This window comes from Catharus ustulatus, chromosome 14 (assembly GCF_009819885.2).
Source record: "Catharus ustulatus isolate bCatUst1 chromosome 14, bCatUst1.pri.v2, whole genome shotgun sequence".
NCBI lineage: Eukaryota > Metazoa > Chordata > Aves > Passeriformes > Turdidae > Catharus > Catharus ustulatus.
The window spans coordinates 7,710,624-7,733,276 of NC_046234.1; the positions used below are offsets into that span (position 1 = coordinate 7,710,624).

Genomic DNA, 22,653 nt, shown 5'->3' on the forward strand with positions numbered 1-22,653 from the left:
GGCAGTGCAGGAACTGCAGAGCCCCACAGAGCCCTTGGGGCACAAACTGGGGCTCATCCCCCACCAGTGTCCCTCCAGTGACACAGACACAAACAGCACAGGGACACTGCCAGCCAGCACAGCACACATGGTTTTAGGGACATTCCTACAAGGATGGGGTTGGGGATGCCAAGGAGGATCCAGCTGGAGGATGGGACCAGTGCTGAGTTACTCCAGGAGTTTCTGCTACATTAAATCGATGGAAATGTAGAAATGATATAAAATGATATAAAAACAACCCCTGAAGCCTGCCCTGCTCCTGCAGCTCTCCCAGGGGGACACAGTAATTAATGTCATTAGCAAAGCTGCCCTAATGAATGGCCCACCTGGCTGCCTGGTCCCAAGCACAGGCTTTACCATCCCCTGCTTCCTCAGCTAATTAATCAAGTGCTGGGTGCTAATTAAAACAGAAATAGGACACTCAGAGCAGGTTCTTCCCTCAGGGAATGCCTAGATGTGTTTGAGGGAGGGATGGGAACCAGGAACAGGAAAAGGTCCCCCCCAAAAAACAAGCCCAGCCCTCAGCACAGGGCAGGAAAACACCTTTGGAGTTCTCCTGGTCACTCCTGGAGATCCAGGAAATTCCTCTGGGCTCTGGGGCTGCCCAGGAGCTGAAGGAGCCTGGAGCAGGAGTTCCCTTTCCAAGGTTTTTCCTCAGCTCTGAGGATTCTGTGCTTCCAGAGGCCATGGAAACATCTCCAGGGCTGTTCCACACCAGCATTCCCACCTGGAGACCCTCTGGAGCTCTGGGCACCTTCAGCTCCTGACAAAGCTGCAGGACTGGGGAACCTTCCTGAAAATCTTCCCAGCTCCCTCTGAGCCCATCCCCTCCTCCATCCCAGCCAGGATGGCTCTGGGTCAGAGCTGCTTTATTTTTACTCCAAGGAATGAACTTGGAAAGGCAATCACTAAGCACAGAACAGAGCAAGAGTAAATCAGACCTCAAAACTTTCACAAATTGCTTTTCCTCACCCCTAAAGAGGCCATGGAGAACTAAACCTACAGACAACCCAAACCATTCCCACTTTGTCCCTGCAGAGCAAACAGCACCAACTGGATTTTTTCTCTCTGCAAAGAAAACCCCGATTTAAGAACCCACAGAATGAAGTTCACATTAAAGACATTTCAAATGAAGCTCCACGAGTCCCTCTTGTGCTTCAGAGCAGGACAGGCACTGGTCCACTACAAGGTTACACCTGGTTGTAGCACAGGAGATGCTGGGAACAGGCAGGAAGCCATGGGATGCCCTGGGGAAGCAGGAGCAGCTCCAGAAAAGCTCATTTTTACACAAGCAGAGCTCATCTGCACAAATCAGATCCCTCTTCCCTCCCAGCTCTCCCAGTCACAGGAATCCATGTGGAAAGAAGTGCACTGCTCCAAACAAAATCGGGATTTCTGACCTCACAAAGCCTGGCTGCTCCCCAAGGAATAAAGCATCTGCAGAAACTTTCCCCAGCAGCAGTGAGAGCTTCTCCATCCTTCCCACAGCAGAGAATGCAGGCAGGACACTGCAGGAGCAGGGACACAGCTCTGCTGGGCAGCACATCCCACCTGGATTCCTCATCTGGGCTCTTCAAACAGCCCAGAGTCGCCACCAAAACCAAAAATCTCCTTGTTTGGTTTTCAACCCATGAGCCTGTGGAAGGGGAGGAAATCCTGGAATCTTTTCCAGCTTCTAAATTCCAACATGAACACACTGCAGCCTTTGCCTGTACAAATGAAATCCAAGAGGTTTAAAATACATTGATTTTTGGGTTTGGCTCCGTTTTGCCACTGTTAAAAGCAGCATGATTACTCCAAGTTTACAACACTGAGTAAACTGGTGGTGGCTGTACACACTTGTAGTAACACTGGGGTTTTGTGGAGACATCCTTTTTAAAGATTATTAAATTCCTCCAATGGCAATTCCAAAGGCAAAGCAACACACAAGCATTTCCAGGAGCTTCTGCAAGCTGGATTTGTGCAATAATTAACCAATGGCATCTCCAAATCCTTCAGGAGTCAATCACAATCCTCTCCAGTTTTGGATCTCTAATGAAAATCACAGAATTCATTAAAGACATTTAAAGGACTGATGATCCATAGAATAACTGGTCCTAAAAAGTCTTGGTCCCATTTTCTCTCACATTTGGAGGTGGATGTTGCCCATTACCCCCTGGAGACAAGCCAGGGCTGATCCCTCAGTCACTCCTGGGTCAGAATTTCCAGTGTTGAATTTTTAATCCATCACTCTTGTAGCTCCCACTCCTTCCTTGACAAGTCTGACAAACCCTCAGTATTAAAAAACTTCCTCTTTGCCATTCCAGGCAGTGGAGAAACTCTGTGCTCTCTTTTTTCCTTGGATCTTTCATGTGCTTTATAAAATTTTCTTACCCAGAATGAGCAATTCAGGGAAGTTTTGTTTGGTTTTTGGACACTGGATCTACCCAGTGATTTCACCAAGGGTTAAAAGAACATGAGCACAGTTACTGCACTCTCTAGTGTCACAATGGAATGTTTCTACTTTCACTGGAGATTGGGAAGGCTCAAATATTTTCAGCTGGCTTCCAGATTTTCTACAAAAGAGAAAAACTGATTGGAAAACTTCATGGCAGCACCTAATTGAAACAACAGCTTGAGAAGAGCAGAGCAGCATCCTGAGGAAAGCAGCACAGGGGATTCTGTGCAGTTCAGCACAGAACAAGGACAGGGGCACAGATTTCCTGGGGGGTGAATCCTCCAGGGCCACACCACAATTTCTGAAATGTCCTCAGGCCTTGAGCTTGATAAGCAGCACCCTGAGCTTATCAGGAACACTGGCTGCTCCCAGGGCTGGGGTACACACTCCTGGGTTTAGCCAACATCTGATTCTTCTAGAATCTGATTCTTGCCTGAATAACAACCCAAATGGAACATTTTTGTTCTTGACCTTTCAAAGGAAGATTGACCAAAACTGCAGCCAGGCAGTTTGACTCTGACCACAGCAACTCTCTATAAACAGGGAACTGGAAGGGAATACAAGGAACTGGAAGGGAATTTTTCCCAGGGATACACCTGGACCTGGTCCTTGGGGCTGTGCCAGAGCACTGGCAATGCTGCCCTCCTGGATTATGGAGTGCCTTGGATTGATGAGTTCAGCCTCTAAGGGAGCTCCTGTTGTGCTCATAGAAATTCCACATAAAGCCCTTGTTCAATTCCTCACCTGCTGGTTTTCTGCTGTTGGGTTCAAGTGCTGCTACTGATTCTCTGTTTGCAGGAAACTTTAGGCCTGAAGTGCTGCTAATTCCAGGGCTCAGTCTGGCATGATGCTCCACTCTGAACCTTGTGACTCAACAGGAGAATTTCCCTCACTCCCTTTCATCCTGACCCTTTTCCATCCCCAGCCTCCACAATGGCTGATTTGAGTTTTAGATTGCTTGATTTTCTATTTCAGTTTTTCTCTGTGTGCTTTAACAATTTAATAAGTAACAGAGTGAGCCTTGCCAATGAATTTGGTCACACTTTTTTCTATCAAACCTGCTTTTGCTGATGCCTCTCCCTAGGATTCTTTGGGTGACCTTCAAACACTCATTTGTGACACCCAATCCCTGGGAGAGAAGTTCTTGTTTCTTCTGTTTCTTCCCAAGTTCATTGCCATGAGATACTGTACATGAGACAGACAAAACATCCCTAAAGTTCCTGGAATTTGAACATTCCCTAGAATCACTCAGCAAGTGATTTCAGCATTTTAGGCCCCATTTCAATCCCATCTGTAATTGCTGTCTCATCCATGATTCCAGCTTGGAACAGAGTTACTCTCTTGCTTCAGTTTAACCAAGATCATAAAGAGAAGAATTCCACTTCAATGTTTTCCTGTCTTTCCTCATTTCCAATCCTCCCTCTTATACCAAATCCATGTGTCCCAGGCTGGCTCTGGGGCTTGCTGCACTCTCATCAATAAAGGAAGTCCATAAAGCTGGTTCTTCAAGAGGTCAGCTTGGAAAGAAGTTGCTGAACTCAGGGGATCAGCAAAAACCTGGAGAAGCTGCAGCAGAAGAAAAGCTCCTCACAAACACTGACTACAGACAGGACCCAACACCACACTGCAAACTCCAACACAAAACCAGAGTGGCCTGGCTGGACACAGACACAGTCTCAGAGAAGGCACAGGGGGTTTTGTGTAACAAATATGCATAGGAAACAAAACATGAATCACTTCTGCTACAAGGCAAGGGTCCATGCAGAGATTCATTCACAGCTAAGAAAGGTTGGGGGTTTTTTATCATTTGAAGACAGATTGCAATTTTTTCTTGTTTTAAGATGACCTTGGACCACCACTGAGAACAGAGGGATTTGCATCCTTCCTCCTGCACTCACTGCCCAGCTCCTCATGGAATTGGCAAGATTTCTTCCAGCCTCAAACAGCAGTGCTGGCAGGCAGCCCTAACCCTCAGAAATGCACGTGTTCCCACTGAAAGCCAAGTTCCCAGGAATGCCAGGCAGGCTCCTGGCAGCTCTGCAGCACCTGAGCTGCAGGAGGTGTCCCCCAGGAGCCCTGCACACCCCTACTCACACTCAGCTGCCAATGGGGGCTGCAGCAGCTCCCCTGAGCTTCTCCCAGCAGCTCCCAGAGCTCATCCCTGGTGCTGAGCCTGCCCATCCTCCCTGCAGGCTCTGACATCCTGGGGCTGGGCTGGGCTCTCCTTGTGCTTCTGGTGCCCCAGGGAGGGGCCATTGCTCAGCACAGGGGCTGCTCCCTCTGCACAGTCCTGAGGAGGGGGGGAGGCTTTGGCAGCAGCAGCTCCTGCCTCGGGTGAGGTGCAGCCTTTGCTGGGCAAGGGGCCATCGAGGTTAGGGAGTTTCTGCACAAATAAAAAGGCATAAAAAGAAATAATTAATACCTAGATGTCAGAGAGGTACAAAAACCAAATGTCAGCATGACAGTGCCTCTTTTCCAGCTCTCAAATCCAGCACTGAAGTAGCTGGACACAAATCCTCAAATGTCTGACACAAACATCAGAAATACGTGGACACAAACATCAGAAATACCTGGACACAGATCCTGCCATGTCAGACACAAACATCAGTGTTTAATTAATAAAGCTGAAGTTTTCAGCATTCACATTACCCCAACAAAGGACACTGATATTCTTCTCACTGGTGTACTTTAAAAGCTGCATTTTAATTTGTTTGGGGGTGTTTTGGTGCTTTTAACACACACAGCTGTGTCACTGACCCCCTGATTTTCACCAAACTGGTTGTTCCAACCCTTGAATACCAAAATTTAACCTCATGAACCTCTCCCACCCCCCCAGGAGATGTGAACTCCCCTGTGCCTCACGTTTTGCAGCTGGGATGCACTGTCCTCCAGTGTCACCTTCTGGCTGCTGCAGCTGAGCAGCTGATCCAGCACACACTGCTTGGGGTGCATGCCCTTGTCAAAGCGGTTGTACATCCCACACCAGAACCTCAAAGCAGGCAAAACATGCAGTTAGGGGCTCAGCTGGACACTATTGCCATCAAACAGATGTTGGTTAATGATTTTAATAAATTGAGATCAGGATTTCATTTTAAAACCTGCCACGGTCTTGGATTATGAAATTCAGTAGCAATGGGCAACTTTTCTTCAAGTGAAAAGAACAGTATTTTCATCCTATTTAATATTTACTTTCATTTTTAAATAGCAGATTTATTGGAAGCTTGGGCAGTTTATCTTCAACTCCTTGGTTTGCCCAACCTCCCAACTTTCATTTGCACACACAGCAATTAAAATCCCATTTTCATGCCCCTTTCCCTCAGCAGGGCCCAGGAGTGAGGCAGAAACAAAGTCTGGGAAAAACCCTGAATTGGGCACCGAAATTCCTGCTTGAATAACTTCCTTGATGTAGATGAAAAAGGAGGAAAAGAGGAACTTTTCCAAACACTTCCATGTGACAGAGCAAGCAGTCAGGGGGTGTGTGTGGTTCTGTCTGAAGTTCTGCTTTTCCTTGCCTTTCCCCACCCTCTTTTCTCAACGCCAAATTACAAATATTTTAAATGACAGCATCTGAATTTATTTCCCTTTTGCACTGCTCCTCTTAGGAATGGAGGGGAAAGGTAAAACAAACCAAGCTGATCAGTGCAAATTTATTTCATTTAACTGAGTTACCAATGAAAGAAATGTCCCCCTTGTTAAGTGAGCCACTTACTGGAAACTGAAAGGTAGAGTGTTTGGTTGAAGCTCTTTGTAAGCTGTAAAGCCTCTGTACAAAGGATTTCTCAACTCCTGCTTCCTCTGTAAGAGGAAAGGCCACAGGGAATGGGTCTTCTCAAAGATTCTGGCAAGTACAAAGAACATCTGATCACTAAAAAAAAAGCAGCAAGTGGATTAACAACTGCAGCTGTTGGGAGTAGAATTAGATTAAGGGAGCTAAGAATTGTTTTTAGCTAGCTTGATTTTCTATTTCAGTTTTTCTCTGTGTGCTTTAACCATTTAATAAGTAACAGAGTGAACCTTGCCAATGAACTTGGTCACACTTTTTTCTATCAAACCTGCTTTTGCTGATGCCTCTCCCAAGGATTCTTTGGGTGACCTTCAAACACTCATTTGTGACACCCAAACTCTGGGGAGAGAAGTTCTTGTTTCTTCTGTTTCTTCCCAAGTGAAGATTGATTGATTTCATAAGCACAGGATATTAAAATGGACACTCTCCTGTCCAGAAGGGACATCTGTGAGTTATTATTGTGCTCCAAACTGAATCATCTTTTTTTGGGATATCATTTATATTCTTTTCTCTTGGTTAAGGCTAACATTGTCCTGATAAATGTTATGTTTCACAATCTCCTATTCCATAAAACACACCCACCCCACCACTTTTTCAAATACTCCAGGGATCTGTGGCCTGCTGGCTCCAGGAACCGCCAGCTCACCTGAGCTCCTCCCTGTCCTTATGCAGGTGCCCAGGAAGTTCCCAAACTGACAGGAGCACCCAGCTCACCTGAGCTCCTCCCTGTCCTTGTGGCACTGCCCAAGAAGTTCCCAAACTGGCAGGGGTATCCCAGCTCACCTGAGCTCCTCCCTGTCCTTGTGGCAGGTGCCCAGGAAGTTCCCAAACTGGCAGGAGTACACGTGGTCGTGGATCTCCAGCAGGAAGCGCTCGCTGAACTCGAAGGAGCAGGGGAACTGCTGCATCAGCTGCCACACACACTCCACAAACTGTGTGAACACAGGGGACACCTCTTTGGGGTCCCCATCCAGGTGGCCACACCTAGAGAGGTGTAAAAAGTAGAATAAATTCTCTGTCACCCACCACAAAAGGTCCATTTGCTATCATTTATCTCTTCCAGGTCAAGTTTATGCTTTGAGCTTGGCAAAGTGGCTGAGATCCTCTCCCTGGAGATGCTGCAGGAGAATCCCAGGTCTGGTTGGATAGGACAGGCTGCCCAGAGTGGGGTCACCATCCCTGGAAATGTGTGAATGTGGCACTGGGGACATGGATTAGTTCTGGGTGCTAATTGAACTTCATGATCTTGGATGTCTTTTCCAACCTTCGTGGTTCTGTGATTCCATGACAGAATTTTGCAGGTAAGAAAAGGCCCAGAATTGCAACCATGATTTTGTAAAGCAATAAACACACAGAGATGAAATGACAGCCTTAGCACACCTGGCTCTAAGTCACCAATGCCAATTTTCCCAATGTTTTCTCCTTTCCATTTCAGTTTTTCATGGGATCCCCTAAACCTGCAGACAGTTTTGGTTTCACTGCCCCAGTGGAACCTGCCCCTCTCACCTGTGTGAGAACTTGTGGCCCATTGCAATCCACTCCTTTTCTATCAGCACCTGCAGGTTCAAAACAGGCATTAAGAACAGAGCATTACTTTGGTTCAAAAAGCAAAATAAAGCCTTTGCTGTTAAAGCCTAAAAAGCTGACAGCCTGCTGACCCTGCTGCTATAAATAAATCCCCAGAAATCAATGGGAACAGGAATCGTGATTTATAGATTATCCAGTTACCAAGGCAATGGCCCTACTGGAATCAGAACTCATTTCAAAACCATCATTTTGAGGGAGTTTCTAAGTTGTTAAAATCATAATGTATAAATACATTGAGCTCAAAGAATTAACAGCTTAATATTACACTGTGCTGTTTACTTTGGAAAAGAGTGTTGTGATATTCAGTAAAATGAATCAACAACTGGAGTCCAACAAATGTTTAACAGACAAAAAGAAATCTATGAAGTGCAGCTGCAGGATGAAATAAGAACAACTATGTGGCATTTTTTAAATAGATGCCTGTAGGAATAGAAAAAAAAAACTGATAAAATCTGTTTTCCTTACAGATAAATAAGATAAAAATCTGTTTTCCTACAATGTCTCACAAGGAACCACATGGCTGAGGTTGTATCCATCATTATTTCACTGGATTATATCTAAAGATAATTCCTGCTGTCATCATCCAGATTGAGAGGAAGGCAGAAACTCACAACAGAGTTCTTAGAAAACTTCATTTAAATTTATTTTATTGTTTCCATTCCTTGCCCTGCTGCTGAATTCCTTTAGGAATAACCCCTTGTCAGGGGGCTACAAACCATGAGGACAGACAGGGATGTGTTTGTGTCACTGCTCCCGTTCTCAGCTCATGCAGAATTGTTCAGGGACAAAGCCCAGGCAGATGTTTCATGTGCTGATGGAATTTTAACTGTTAAAAGACTGCAGTATAATCCAGGAACAAAAATAGAAACAGTAAAATCAGCACGGAAAGCAGTCCTGGCACTGGAAAAGGTAAAATCTGCATTGTTCTGCTTTTCAGGGATTCCTTCAAGGAGCTCTCCTGAGACAGAGCAGCTCTTCAGGTACTTAACAAGAGATGAATGGAAAGAAACATCACAGACTGCCCTGAGTTCAGGCAGGGATGGCTGCAAATTAAAAAAAAACCCCTGCACTAAAAGCAAACAGCCAAATTAAAATGAAATGGCTTTTAAAAAAGGTGCGAAGTGATGCAGATTTGACTGATGGACAGGACTGAGTTCATCCAATTTCAAATCCCAGCAGATAGGAGACCTGCAGCACAAACTCCTCCAGCACTTCTTGCTGGACTGCTGCCAGAGAGAGCTTTGGTGAGAGCTCTCATTAGTGGCTGCCATGTGAACATTGCAGGAAACAAGGATTTGGGAATTGTCAATCAGCTGCTGCCGTGCTGCTCACAGCAATTCCAGCTCTTTACACAACCACAGCTGCTTTATGAAGGTCCCAGGAAATGGCCTGAGCCCTTCCTCAGATGCTGCATGTCCTTACCATGAAGCCTTTGAAGGTCCTGTAGAAGGGGTCCAGGAGGAGGCTGGCCAGGGAGCAGACCTGGGCCGTGCGGTCCCAGCCGTCGGAGCAGTGCACCAGCACGCTGGCTCTCTCCTCCCTCACAGCCTGCCAGACACAGCACAGAGCTCAGGGAAATGCTGGCCCTCACCTGCAGCACCCCAAAACCCCAGGCCAGTGGTGGCCATCTCTCCTCTGGCCTGTGAAAATGCACCAGTGCATCAAGAGAAGCCCCAGTTAGAGCAAAGTGCTGGTAAAAAACAGCCCCTGTGATCTCTGCAAGGCCATTTTTCCTCTGAGGAAAAATTCTGGTGGATGAGTAAAAAGTAGTTGGACTCGACCCCAACTTCCTCCCATCCCACCACCTTTTGCCACTCATGGCAGGAGAGAAACACAAAAAAACACAAAATACAAATTTTGTTGCTTGTGATGTGGGCAAACTGTGAGAGACAAGCAAGGTTTACCACCGCTCTCACCACATTTCCTGCACACCCTCTACTACTCCTGAGTAACTTCCTTCCTTCTGGCTGACCTGCAAAGCCACCAGCTCTGCAGAAACGAGGAGTGTGTTGAATAATCAAAATTAGCGTCCACATCACATCAAAGCAGGAGAAAATAAACTGGTGAAAGCAATCCCTCAATTAAAGCACAGCAGTGGGTGAGTAATGAGGACAGAGTTAGCTGTTTGCACTGCTATATAAAAAGGTTTATAAAGGTACAGTAATTTCACGATTATAAGCCGCACTGAGTATAAGCCGCACTTCCGGGTGCCAGCAACTTTTCGTTCTTTGTCCATACATAAGCCACATGTTACAATCCAGAGTGTGATAAAAGGGATCTGTTCTATCACCATCTGTTGAGGGTAGGGGCAGTGATCCTTATCTCAACAGCAGATATTCTGCTAATGGGCCATCCATTGAAACCAGGCAAGGCATTGTTCTTTATCTTTTCACAACCCATCCTTCCTCCAGCCAGTCATTTTCTGCTCATGGTCATTGAGTCCCACTGTGGGACTGATAAAATTACTGCATCCCATTGGGAGTTGCTCCAGCCAGGGGGAAGAGCCCAACATTTCTTACCAAGATAAAAACAGAGGCTTTGGGACACTAATGGAGCCCCTTTCTCCACTGGACTCCAGAGGGAAACTGCACCTTGTACAGGAGCACTGCTCCAACTGAGCCACATCTGTCACTGCAGGAGGATGCAGCCACCATGGAATGGGACTGCTACCAACACCCTGCCTGACGGGGTGTCAGGTTGTACTCTGACTTTGTCAGGGTTTGGAGCTTGTTTCTTTGTAGTACTGTATTTCTATTTTAATTTCCCTAGAAAAGAACTGTTATTCCTAATTCCCATATTTTTGCCTGAAAGCCCCTTGATTTCAAAATTATAATAATTTGGAGGGAGGGGGTTTACATTCTCCATTTCAAAGAGAAGCTCCTGCCTTTCTCAGCAGACACCTGTCCTCCAAACTAAAACAGCAACTTTTTGTTCTTTGTCCATATATAAGCTGCACCTGATTATAAGCTGCACTTCAGACCAAAATTTTAGTCAAAATGGTGCAGCTTATAATCGTGAAATCACTGTAATTTATTCACATTTTGTGATCTTATGTTTCCAATGAGCCCTACTAAAGCCCTGTTACACACCAGAAGGGATTTTGGGATGCAGCTGGAGCTGGGAGCAGCTTTACCTTGGCCAGGAAGACACCTGCATCCATGACAGCCTTGATGTGCCGCAGCCAGCCCGAGTTCTCCAGCCCCGTCAGGAAATCGCTCATGGAGGGAGATTTCATCTCACACACTGGGAGCACACACAGACAATCACAACAGCATCCCCTGCTCCTCCTCAGCATCCCTCCACACATTTTCACTGCTTGCAGAAATATTCTGTCTAAAGGACACACTAATGGTTGTGTATGTAAAATTCATAACTAAAAAAATCGCTGGTTTTGGGAGAATTTGAGAAATCTCCTGCTGCTCTTTGTTTAAAGGGTAACTCATTATTTATTCAGCTGTTACTTACTCTAAATCACCACCCCATCTACAACCACTCCCTCACTTCCCAAAGATCTGAAGTTATTTCTCTCTAATTTAGAGACAGAAATAACAAGTCTAACCTTGAAGGCAACTCAGCTGCTCTAATGAAACCCAGCACAGAGAATACTTAGAGCAATAAAACTCAGAACAGTCCATAAACCCCAGTGAATGGGATTTTATCCCTGTTGGAGAAGAACAAGTTTTTAGTCTGTCACTTCTCCCACCACAAAATAAATCTGCCAGGAAGAGGCAAGTGAGGACTCAGAGCTGTGATCAGGCCACTCTTTTGGGTGGCAACAGCCCCATTTTTGTCCAAAAAAATCTGTCCCCAGATCCTGCAGGGCCACTTGGGAGCATCAGTTACCCAACTACTTTGACAAAAAGATGAGCATTATGATGTTACAAAAATATTAAACTCCTACTTTGGATGACAGCACTTGAATTGCAAAATTCTCCAAGATTCTCTTGGTGAAACTCTGGGCCTCATGACCCTCTTGATCCCCAATGCTCAGGTGATTCTTTTGCCCTGCTTTGCATTCTCCCTTATCATCAATGAGCTTTTCATATATTTATGTATTAAAACATTAATTTAGTAAATTTTAAAGACGCTTGGTTGAAAGGGATTAGAAATAAATTAAAAGTTAGAACCAAGTATGTATGAGACTCAAGTCTTTGGGAGATCATGCCAAACTCTGAAAAACTGTTAATATTCCAAATAAAGAAACCCCAAAAAGAATTTCTGAACAACCTCTGCTGGTTTTCTTTCATGAAGCAACCATGAGACTGTCTTAGCTGTAAAATGTAATATTTATCTAACCTTTTTCTATTAATTTGGCACATTCATTAATGAATGTTTTTAACATTAGTTGCTATTTTTGAACCACTATAAAGAAAATGAAAGGAGGACAGCATTTTAACAGCATTAATACTTTCAGCCACTTGAATGCAGCAAACAAAGCAAGATGCTGACCTTGCTGCCATCAGAACACGTTTGTGCATGGAACATTTGGATACTCAGCAGGAGTTCTGCCCAGAGGGGTGAGAAAGAAACCCCTGCCAGGGCTGTACCCACCTTCCAGCAGTTTCTGCAGGCTGCTCCTCATCACATGGATGTTCTCTATGCCGATGAATTTAAAACGAATGTTTTCATAATTATCTTCATTCTCATAGCCCTTCCCAGCAGCTCTGTTGGCCATGGCATTCAACTGGCAGATTCAAGGAGCAGAAAAGAAAAGAAAGAGAAAATCGCAACAAAATTCAGAGAGGCTGTTTTGCAGCTCCTTTTTTATTTTTAATTTTTTTGTTTTGTTTAAAGCTCCCCCAGCTGTTACTCAGCTGTACTTCCCCACCTCCCAGACAGTTTTTTCACCTGTCTCATTAAAATTACTGCAGTTCATTAGTCAGAGGTTCATTAAAGCCCTGCTCAGGGTAGAATAAAGCTCCAGTTTATGCCATCAGAGACACTGAACCTGCTATAACTGTGAGTTTACCTAAGGAAATTCAGAGAGAGGCACAGGAAAGCAGAACTAGGAAAGCCATTTTTAACATTTTTACATACATGGTGGTATAGAAACAGTAAGGGAATTCCCAGTTTTCACAGACATACATGCACAGAGGAAATAAAGCCACCTGAGGGAAACACAGAAACATTCAAGTTGAGCAGAAAGAACAGAGCAAATGCAGCAGAGAAGCAGAAAAGCAACCAGCTGCTCTAAAAACCCCCAAAGCAGTTCAAGAGATACCAGGACATCTTTTGTGGGGACAGAAAACAGAGTAGCTCAATCCTCCCACCATCAATTTGGGCAGTTTTTGGGAGAGAAGAGTCAGATATAGTACAGACACCTTTAGAACTGTAAAATAACCCCAGTGCTTCAGTTCTGCCTGAGTGGGACAGCTTGGCTCAGGAGGAGAAGTGTCACCAATTATAAATCCTCCCTTTGTCACCAAATGCTTCAGCACAAATTGTCACCAGTGATGGATTTCAGTGGCACATCTCTGTACCATAGCAGAACAGGGGATCTCTAGGAAATGTCACACCAAAAGCCAAAATATACACTGCAGCAAGATGTGAAACACTCCCTCTTTTCCCCAAAATGACTTTTTCTTTCCTGCCCTTGCCATAGTTTAACTAAACTTGTGGTTTATATAAAATAACTGCAAGATCTGAACAGTGAAGCAGGTTCTCAGAAAGCTCCCTTTTCAAGTCATCTGAGCAATTTAAATCTTTGCATTTCAATAATTGTGTGCTATGAAAACCCTTGTGTTCTAATTGGCTTCCAGCAACACTCCTAATCCATGTTTACAAGTGAATCATTGAAATTTCTAAATTCAGCTCCTCAAGATGACAGTCATTAAAATTCTCATTTTGCAAATATTTCCTCTCAAATAAACCCTCAGCTCTCAAGTTCTAGCCCCAAATAGTGGAGCTGAGTTGTATTAAGCTCCATCATGAGTGTTATTTTTAAAAGGAAAAAAATAAGGGAGGGATTGGTTTTCACAGCTCCACTTCCTCCCAGATCTGCCAGTAAAAGCACTTCAGCCTCGTGGAACTGAATCCTGAGGTTTCTCTCCAGCTCCACTCCCAGTTCTCTCCTTTATCCTTTAGGACTGCAGGAAAATGCTTCACTGTCCCAGTCAGCTTCACAACTGCCAGTTCCACCAGGTCACCCTGAAAACAAACCTCAAACCCAGGACACTCCAGGAGAACAAATCCTTAGGATCACCTCACATGAAGCAGGAGCCTGATCCCACATCCCTGCTCTGCAGGGACCCAAAATGGTGACACACTGAAGTGACAACAGCACTGCTCATCCAGACCAGAGATAGAAAAGCAGCCCAGAGCCCAGGGAGGTACCTTTGGCCTCGTGTCTACAACATACATGAAGGGGCAGCCGGGGTTGGCCTCTCGGATGGCCTGGAGCATCTGCTCGTCCTCCAGGCAGCGCGCGCTGAACCCGGCCAGGGGCTGGCTGCAGCGGCACAGGGCAGCCTGAAACAGAGAGAGAGGGAGAGTCACTGTCACTGAAACACAGAGAGAGAGAGTCACTGTCACTGAAACACACAGAGAGAGACAGTCCTGCTGTCACTGAGAGCCTGAAACACACAGAGTCACTCCTGCTGTCTCAGCCCCAAACCCCTCTGGGCTCACAGCTGCAGCCCCTCCTGCTGCCCCAAACCCCTGGGAGTCACAGGCTAGCTGTGCTCTGTGCTCCTGCTGTGGTGGGCACACACTGGGCTGTTTCACAAAGTGACAGCTTTGGGGAATTTGGAGTAGTGAGGGTGAGGAGGCTCAACCTGCTCTGCCTGATGTCAGCAGTTCATGGAATTCCAGAATGGCTGGGTGGAAAGGGACACCGATCACATCTTCTTATCACATCTTCCACTCCCCAGGTGCTCCAGCCTGGCCTTGGACACTGCCAGGAATCCAGGGCCAGCCACAGCTTCTCTGTGCCAGGGCCTCCCCACCCTCCCAGGAAACAATTCCTTCCACTATCCCATCCATTCCTGCCCTCTGGCAGATTAAAACCATTCCCACTTGTCCTGTCACTATGTTCCCATACAAAAGTCCCTCTCCCTCCTTTCCCTGAGCCTCCTGAAGGTACTGCAAGACAGCAATTTCTCATGTTTTCCATTTGGTTTCTATTTCCAAACCATTCTTTTGAGTTTTCCTAAGCAGTTGTGGCTGTTGTACATTCAGAGCAGCACTGGGTGCATTTTAAGGAAATTTCATTAGTTTCCAGCACAACTCCAGGCAGTGCCCAGGTCAAGGCACGCTTCCTCAGGAAAACAACAATTTGGCTGTGACTGAATTTTCCTACCATCAGCATCTAAAACAATGCTGAGGCAGCAAAGTTACAAATTTACATTCTGGTCTTCAGTGGAAAAAAAAAATGAAACCTTCATTTATTCTGAACTAGTGGGGATTTATTTTGGGGTGGTTCCTCCTCTTCAATACTAAGAAAATCCAGCCAAGTCAACATATAACTTGATAAAACATTATTCAATATAGTTAAAGAGGAGATTAAAAAACCCCACATCAGAAGGAATTGCTGAAAGCTGATTAAGAAAAAATTCCCAACAGGAAGCTTGGAAAGTCTGTGCTTTTGGCAGAGCTCTGGATGCATTCCAAGTGTTTGCCTTTGGCTCATTCTGTGCCTCAAAATGAAAGCCATTAAGAGAAGCACAGTTCTCAAAGGCCTCAAATCTAATAATTATCTTATTCTTTCCTTTCATTAGAAGGGAACTGGACAAAAAGGAGAAGTCTCTTCCCCCCAAGGCAGCAGGCAGTGAAGCACTAACATTGTTTTCCTTGTACAAGTAAGACAGCACCGGAATCCGCCCTCGGCTCCTGAACCTTGAACTTCCCATCACCACGGCCCTGGTGGCAGCTCGAGGCACCACGATCTCAGGAGGGTATGTGCTGCAAACCTGAGGCAGAACAGAGAAAAAAGAAACAGATATTGCTCCTGAGCACTTCAAAATCCATGAGAAATTCAGCTTTAGCTTATCAGGTTATGAGGTATTCAGGAAAATAACGCAGGAAACAATCGACTCTGCAGCTGAACCTAAAATTTTAAAACTGGACTGCATAGTGCAGACTGAAAGGAAGTTTTTTACATCCAGAAGTTTCTAATTTAGATTTAATCGGGGGAGGGACATTAAAGCCATCCCACCCCTTGCCATGGGCAGGGACACCATCCACTATCCCAGGGTGCTCCAAAGCCCCAGTGTCCAACCTGGCCCCAATGTTCCAGGGATCCAGGGGCACCCACAGCTCTTCTGGGAATTTTATTCCAGGGCCTGTCCACCCTCATAGCCAAGAATTCCTTTCCACAAAAGAGAAATTAGCTCTATTAAAAAAGTTCTCTCTAAATGTTATGCAACTCAAAAGGCATTTCCAGCACTCAGGTGGAATCCTCAGAGAGCTCAGAGCAGCTCCATCCTTTCTCCTCAAACAAGCACAGTCTTTGCAGCATGGCCTTACCAGAAAAGCTGCTCTCCAAGCCTGGCTTTCCATCAGGCTTGACAATTCTAAAACACATGCTGGAAACTGTGAGGAAACTCTGAAGCACCTGAGAGTTCCACTGCAGCAAGCAAAGCCTTGGAGTGATTAATGCTTTGAGATGGCCATGTCCAGGTGCCCTCAGCAGCTTCTGGAAACAGCTCAGAGCTCAGTTCAGGCCTCCTCAGACTGCAGGTAAAACTGGCAGCACAGCCTTGTATTTCCTGAACCCAGAGCTTAAAGCCAAGAAAGTTGCCAAGGAAGGGGGTTCAGGGTTCTGAATATGTTGGTGTCTTCCTTGGAGTTGCTTGCCTTGCTTTTCAACAGCCAGGTCTGACTGCACACAGCCCCAGAGGAAATAAAAAGGGAAATAATGTGTGTGGAGCAGGATTTTGAACAAGCTTGCTGACAAATGCTTTTGTTTCATGTTGTTTAGATCCAAGTTGGCCTTTCAGGGAAAATAACAGCAGCAGGCAGTTCAGACTGAAATGACAGAGGGCCCTGAGGTAGCAGAAGATCCAACTGAGAAAGCACAAAAAGCTCCTGTTTTTCCTTCCCACTCTTGTTTTTCCCTTCCTTCCTTAGTCCCTCCACTCTGCCTCATTCCCCACCAATCCAAACTGCTGCCATTTCCTTCTCTCCTCCACATCTGCCACCAGCCAGGTGGGACAGGCTTTGGAAATACCAAAAAGCATCTCAGGGTTCTTGAGGCTTTGCCTAACAGATGGGTTGAAGAAAAACAAGGCTCTGCTGCCTTGCCAGGGGGATCAAACACAACAAGGTGCCTCTGCAGTTCTCCTGGAGCATCATTATCTGCAACTCCCCAGCAAGATGATGTTTTGATTCAAAGCAGAGGTAGCAGCAGGGCTGTCATTAATAACAACAAGGAGATAGTGCATGAAATGGCTCCTGTGGGCAGGAATTACCTCATAGTCTTTATTAAGATCTGTTATTTCCCAGGAGTCGTTGGGAATCCCCATGCGCTGGTAATCCAGTCTCAAATCAATCAGCTTCCAGCCCATCTCCCGGCTCTCTTTGGACATTTTGGGATTGTAAGAGAAAGCATAAAGTTCTTCGGGTTTCACTTGGAAGGAGAAAGAAAAAAATCAACAAGTTAGAGATGCAAAGACATCCAGGAGGACAAAACTTCTGGAAACCAATGATTGAGTGCTACAGAGGAGTATTCAAAGTATTTAAGACTTCTGAACTTTTTACAGGTTTTTGGTTGGGATAGTACCAAGTGCTGAAATGCATCCTGAAATCCTCATGAATTTCCAATATTCAGTTCCCAAATGCAGGGAAATACATTCATTCTAACAAGGTGTTTTAGCCCAAGCTGGAAGAAGTAATTTCTCCTAAACAAATGATTTCCTCCTGAATTCACTGCATTAAGATTGTTAGATGGGATTTATACCATAACCATTAACCCACACACAAAAACATGGATTTAAAAATCTGTTTTCTGTGGAGAGTTCATACAGCTCCTGCACACCTGTAAGGTCATTGCTCAACAACAAATTCTGAGACTGGAAAACTTGAGGGATGTCTGGAATGTTGCTGTCAGCCCAACAAAGGCTTCAGGCTGGAACTGACAGCTGCCCATTTACCATCCCAACTTCCTCCCATCTCTGCACAAAGTGCAAATCCAACCAATAACTCATCCAGAGGCAGCTCCAGAGACAGAGGGGAACCTGTCAGAGGCTGATAAAGCAGCTGGGTACTGAGCAGGTAACCCAGAGCTGTCCATCACATGTGTGCAAATCATCAGTAATGATGTGCTCTGCCAAAAATCCACGAAGGGAGCACACTCAGACATCTTAGAACAACAAAAATGTGCTGTTACAATCCAGAAGTAGAAAAAAAGGAAGAGCTACAGCATTTATACAGCAGAGACCAAAGGAAACTGGTGTGAGCCCCTGCAGTGACACCTCCCACGCTTCAGGCACTACCCAAACCTCTAATTTTCACACCTCAAAGAGCAGTGACAGCTTTTAAATGTAACACCACAAACCTGCCAGCTACAGCATCAGAGGCAGAACTTGAGAACTAAGAAAACTCCAAAGAGCACGAGGGGGATGCTGGGAATAGACACAGGCCTTAATATCAATTAAAAAAAACAATCTAAACTAGGCAAAGCCCAGCAAAAAGCTGCCAGGTGCCATGAACTCCCCTCCCTCAGCCTGGTGACACCATCACAAATTGCAGCTACAAATGACATCCTTTAATAACACAGCTCCAAATACAGCACCCCAAAAGCAGAGGCTGCCAGAGGCAGGAGCCAGGTGGGAGCTCAGTGGAATGCTGTCCTGCAAGAAAAGCCTGAACATTCATCCCTGCTGGAATAAAAAGTTGGAGTTAGAAGAGAGCAGAGGTTTTTGAGGGTGTCTGGCTCACATTTTAAGAGTGACTCCATGTCAGGGCAGGGTGAAGCTCAAACTTTCATAAGCAGAGCAGCCTGACCATGCTGCTGGGAACACAGCAAAGATGCCACTTTGTGGGATTTGGGAATTCTGGGAATGCCTAGATGAGCTGGAAAGGGCAGAACCGCACACAGCTGGGTGACACAGGGGACTGACAGGGGCCAGGTTTGGGGTGTGAACTTTGCACAACTCTCCAGAAGTTCCTCATGGGAGACCACGTCACTCCCACTGCCAGAGAGGCACAGAATCCCAGAGAGGTTTGGGTTGCAACAGCTCATCCAGTGCCACCCCTGGGACACCTCCCACTGTCCCAGGTTGCTCCAGCCTGGCCTGGGACACTTCCAGGGAACCAGGATCGGCCACAGCTTCTCTGGGCACCCTGTGCCACCCCCACAGGGAAGGATTCCTTCCCAATATCCCATCTGACCCTGCTCTCTCAGTGGGAATCTGTCACTCCAGGCTCCTGTAAATAATCTCTCTCCATTAACAAGACTGTGTTTAGTTTGGAAGCCAATGTCCTGCTCCACAGAGCTCAGCTCCCTGAGTCCCTGGTGCTGGAAGCTGATTCTGATCCCATTCCCTCCCTCCCAAACCCAACATGGGGCAGCAGAGCTCCCCAGGGCTCAGCCTGGAGCACTGCAGAGATTCCCAGGACAGATTGCCAAGCCCAGTACCTGGCTGGGAGAGCTTGAGCAGGGAGGTGAACACATCCTGGCAGTCCCTCTCCTGCCCAATCACAAAGTGAGCCACGTGGAAGTTCTTGCAGTGGATGAGCAGGGGGTACCCAGCCGTGGTCAGGGGCAGCTTCTCCACGCTGGAGATGTGGTGGTGCAGGATCTGGAGAAAAGGGAATAAACATCATTTGTCACTGATAAAGCAGATAGGAAACCTCTGTAATGCAATCAGCTGTTTATGCTTCCTGCAGCTGAGCAGCAGCAGAAAATGAGTTTATTTGTGACATTTATCAAAAATAAACTGCAGTCAAAACCCAGGGAACTAAAGCAGGACTGAAAACACACAGATGTACATAAATTACTTGCAGAGAAAGATGTGCAGCTCAATTTACCTGGTGCACTTTGCTTTGTTTTCACTTCCATATGAAATACATTCTGGCATTCCCATTTCACCTTAGAATTAATAAAATAGGCTAATTCCAGTGCTGATTCTGCACTTCTAAAAGCTGCAAATTCATGTTTAGTGGTCTTGTATATTGAGTGTGACATAGGAAACTCCACAGGTTTTTTACATTCCTTGAACTGACACTAATTCCATGAGTGAATTCTGTGAAGTCACATCACCATTGTGCCCATTTCCTTCTGAACCAGCTGTTCCTGGGAAGCATTTGGCACCAAAATGCTCTAAAAGACCACTACAGATCTGGAATTCCCAAACCTGTTCATTCTGGAAATGAGAGCATTAAGTTCCAGCACCAGGGGGAATGGCTTCCCACTGTCAGAGGGCAGGGATGGGTGGGATATTGGGAAGGAATTGTTCCCTGGGAGGGTGGGGAGGCCCTGGAATGGATTTCCCAGAGCAGCTGTGGCTGCCCCTGGATCCTGGCAGTGTCCAAGGCCAGGCTGGAGCAGCCTGGGACAGTGGAAGGCGTCCCTGCCCATGGGAAGGGTGGAATGGGACAATCCATTCTCCCCATCCAATCCATCTTGTGAGCTGAAGCAGCTTTTCCAGATGTGTTCCAGCCCACCATACCCATATTTCCTTCCTGACTTCAGCAGAGGCATCCACATAGATCAGGTGTGTGGCTGTCAGGTACAAGGTCCCGCTCGCCGCCTTCCTGTTGGCGTAACGATCCAGCAACTTCACGTTTTCCACCTGCAGCAGGAACAGAGCAGGAAAACACCAGAGAATCCCAGGATTGCTGAGGCTGGAGAAGCCCTCTGGGATCATGGAGTCCAGCCTGTGCCCAACTCCCACTCTGTCACCCAGCCCATGCTCACTTCTTCCTCAGGCACCCCAAACCTCCCTGGCAGCCCCTTCAAAGGCCTGACCACCCTTTCCATGGAGAAATTCCTCCAAATCCAGCTTTGACAGAAGAACTAGAACTACCTAAGCACCTGTTGAACACCATTCTTTCAACTTCTAATACACAGCTCATGAAGCAAGACAGAAAAATACAGGAATTTAATCCCCCCTGCAACACCAAGTCAGCCTTACACCATAAACTCAAATTATTTCTCCATGAATTAAAGCCATAAAGGTTAAGCAAACAGCTGTGGTTCAGCACCAGCAAATCCTAACAGGATTACTGGATTTGCAGCCAAGATGACCCCAGTTTGTTACTGTGGGAGGCTGCAGAAATAACAAGACAAAGAACTGCAAAGGAAAGACTTGGCTGTGCTCAGGGTGAGCAACATGTTGTTCTGAAGGGAACAGCCCTCTCCAGTCTGACTTCCCACTGCTCATTCCCTGTTAGCAGCTACTTCTTGTAACTCACTTCCTGGCCTCCAAGTGTATTGCAGAAACCACACCGAGCTAATTAATAAAAAACAGCTTTAAAGAACATCAGTGCAGACATCATAAAATATGTTACAGCGCTGGATTGATTTTCTCCTGGCCTATTTGCTGCCTAATGAATGCAGATGGAATTTTTCTTTCACCATCAAGCAGAAATAATAGGGAAAAATAATTGGATGGACAACAAAAACAAGTGTTTTAGCAATAAATGATAGTTTAGTTCTGGGTATTGAATGTCTGGCTTCCTTATGTCTCAAGTAGATAATGGAAAATCTCAGCAAATAAATTGGAGAGCTGAGGCCTGGCTCAGTGTCCTCTTAACAAGTCGTGTTTTTCAGCAGATATAACTATTAAATATAATATATAGCTATTAAATATAATATTGCCCTTCTCATGGCACTACAGGCATATAGGACCAGCAGAGCACCTCAGAGCAGGGGGTGAGGAGCATCCCCAAAACAACATCCTGCAGAATAAAATGAGCAGCAACAACCTTCATTGCAACGAAGGAGAAAATTAAATTATCAACTGCCTGAATAAACGCAATTCCATTTCGTACAGCGTTCCCGGAGCTCCCGTTTGACTTAATTCAATTGGGGGGGGGGGAAAAAAAGCACTTTTTGGTTCACTCACTGGGACTAAGAGGAATCTCCGCGCTTTGACAGAAATGAAACATTCCGGAATCTCCCTCAAAGCACCTCGGGCTCTGCCCACACCGAAACCCCCTCCCCACAAAGCGCCGGAGCCACCAACACCCGGGCAGGGCGCTGTGACCCCCACACCCACAGCCCCGAAAGCTCCGGGGTCGTTCCGCGGCGGGGGAGCGGAGGCAGCGGAGCGGGGGAGCGGCGCGGAGGCGCGGGGTGAGTGCCGCGGTTACCTTCGGGGTGCTGATGTGCTCCATGGCCGCCCGGCCCCGCCGTGAGGGGCGGCCCCGCCGCCATCAGGGCCCGCGCGCCCCGCCCCGCGCGGCCCCGCCCGCCTCGCGAGAGCCGCGCCGCCGCCGCCATCTTGGCTGAGGGCAGCGCCCGCCCGGAGCCCACATGGTGTGCACGGAGCCCCCAAAATGTGCCCAGAGCTCGTGGGGTGTGCACGGAGCCCGTAAAATATGCCCGGAGCTCGTGGAGTGTGCACGGAGCCCCCAAAATGTGCCCGGAGCTCGTGGGGTGTGCACGGAGCCCCAAAATGTGCCCGGAGCTCGTGGGGTGTGCACGGAGCCCCAAAATGTGCCCAGAGCTCGTGGGGTGTGCACGGAGCCCGTAAAATATGCCCGGAGCTCGTGGAGTGTGCACGGAGCCCCCAAAATGTGCCCGGAGCTCGTGGGGTGTGCACGGAGCCCCAAAATGTGCCCGGAGCTCGTGGGGTGTGCACGGAGCCCCAAAATGTGCCCGGAGCTCGTGGGGTGTGCACGGTGCCCCCAAAATGTTGCCAGA

At 46.7% G+C, this 22,653-nt stretch overlaps 1 protein-coding gene across 1 annotated transcript; it reads right to left on the reverse strand.

Annotated features, from left to right (window-relative positions):
* Positions 1–597: 597 nt before the first annotated feature.
* On the reverse strand, positions 598–22,175 carry MTMR8 (myotubularin related protein 8). The gene is made up of 14 exons (XM_033072381.1): positions 22,101–22,175; positions 20,456–20,578; positions 19,423–19,585; positions 17,255–17,412; positions 15,626–15,754; positions 14,181–14,315; positions 12,399–12,531; positions 10,981–11,090; positions 9,270–9,395; positions 7,767–7,816; positions 7,044–7,244; positions 6,186–6,314; positions 5,339–5,465; positions 598–4,859 (listed from the first exon to the last, which is right to left on the reverse strand). Exons 1-14 carry the CDS (start codon positions 22,122–22,124, stop codon positions 4,632–4,634), a joined length of 1,836 nt encoding a protein of 611 aa, XP_032928272.1. The 5' UTR covers positions 22,125–22,175; the 3' UTR covers positions 598–4,631.
* Between the last annotated feature and the right edge of the window lie 478 nt (positions 22,176–22,653).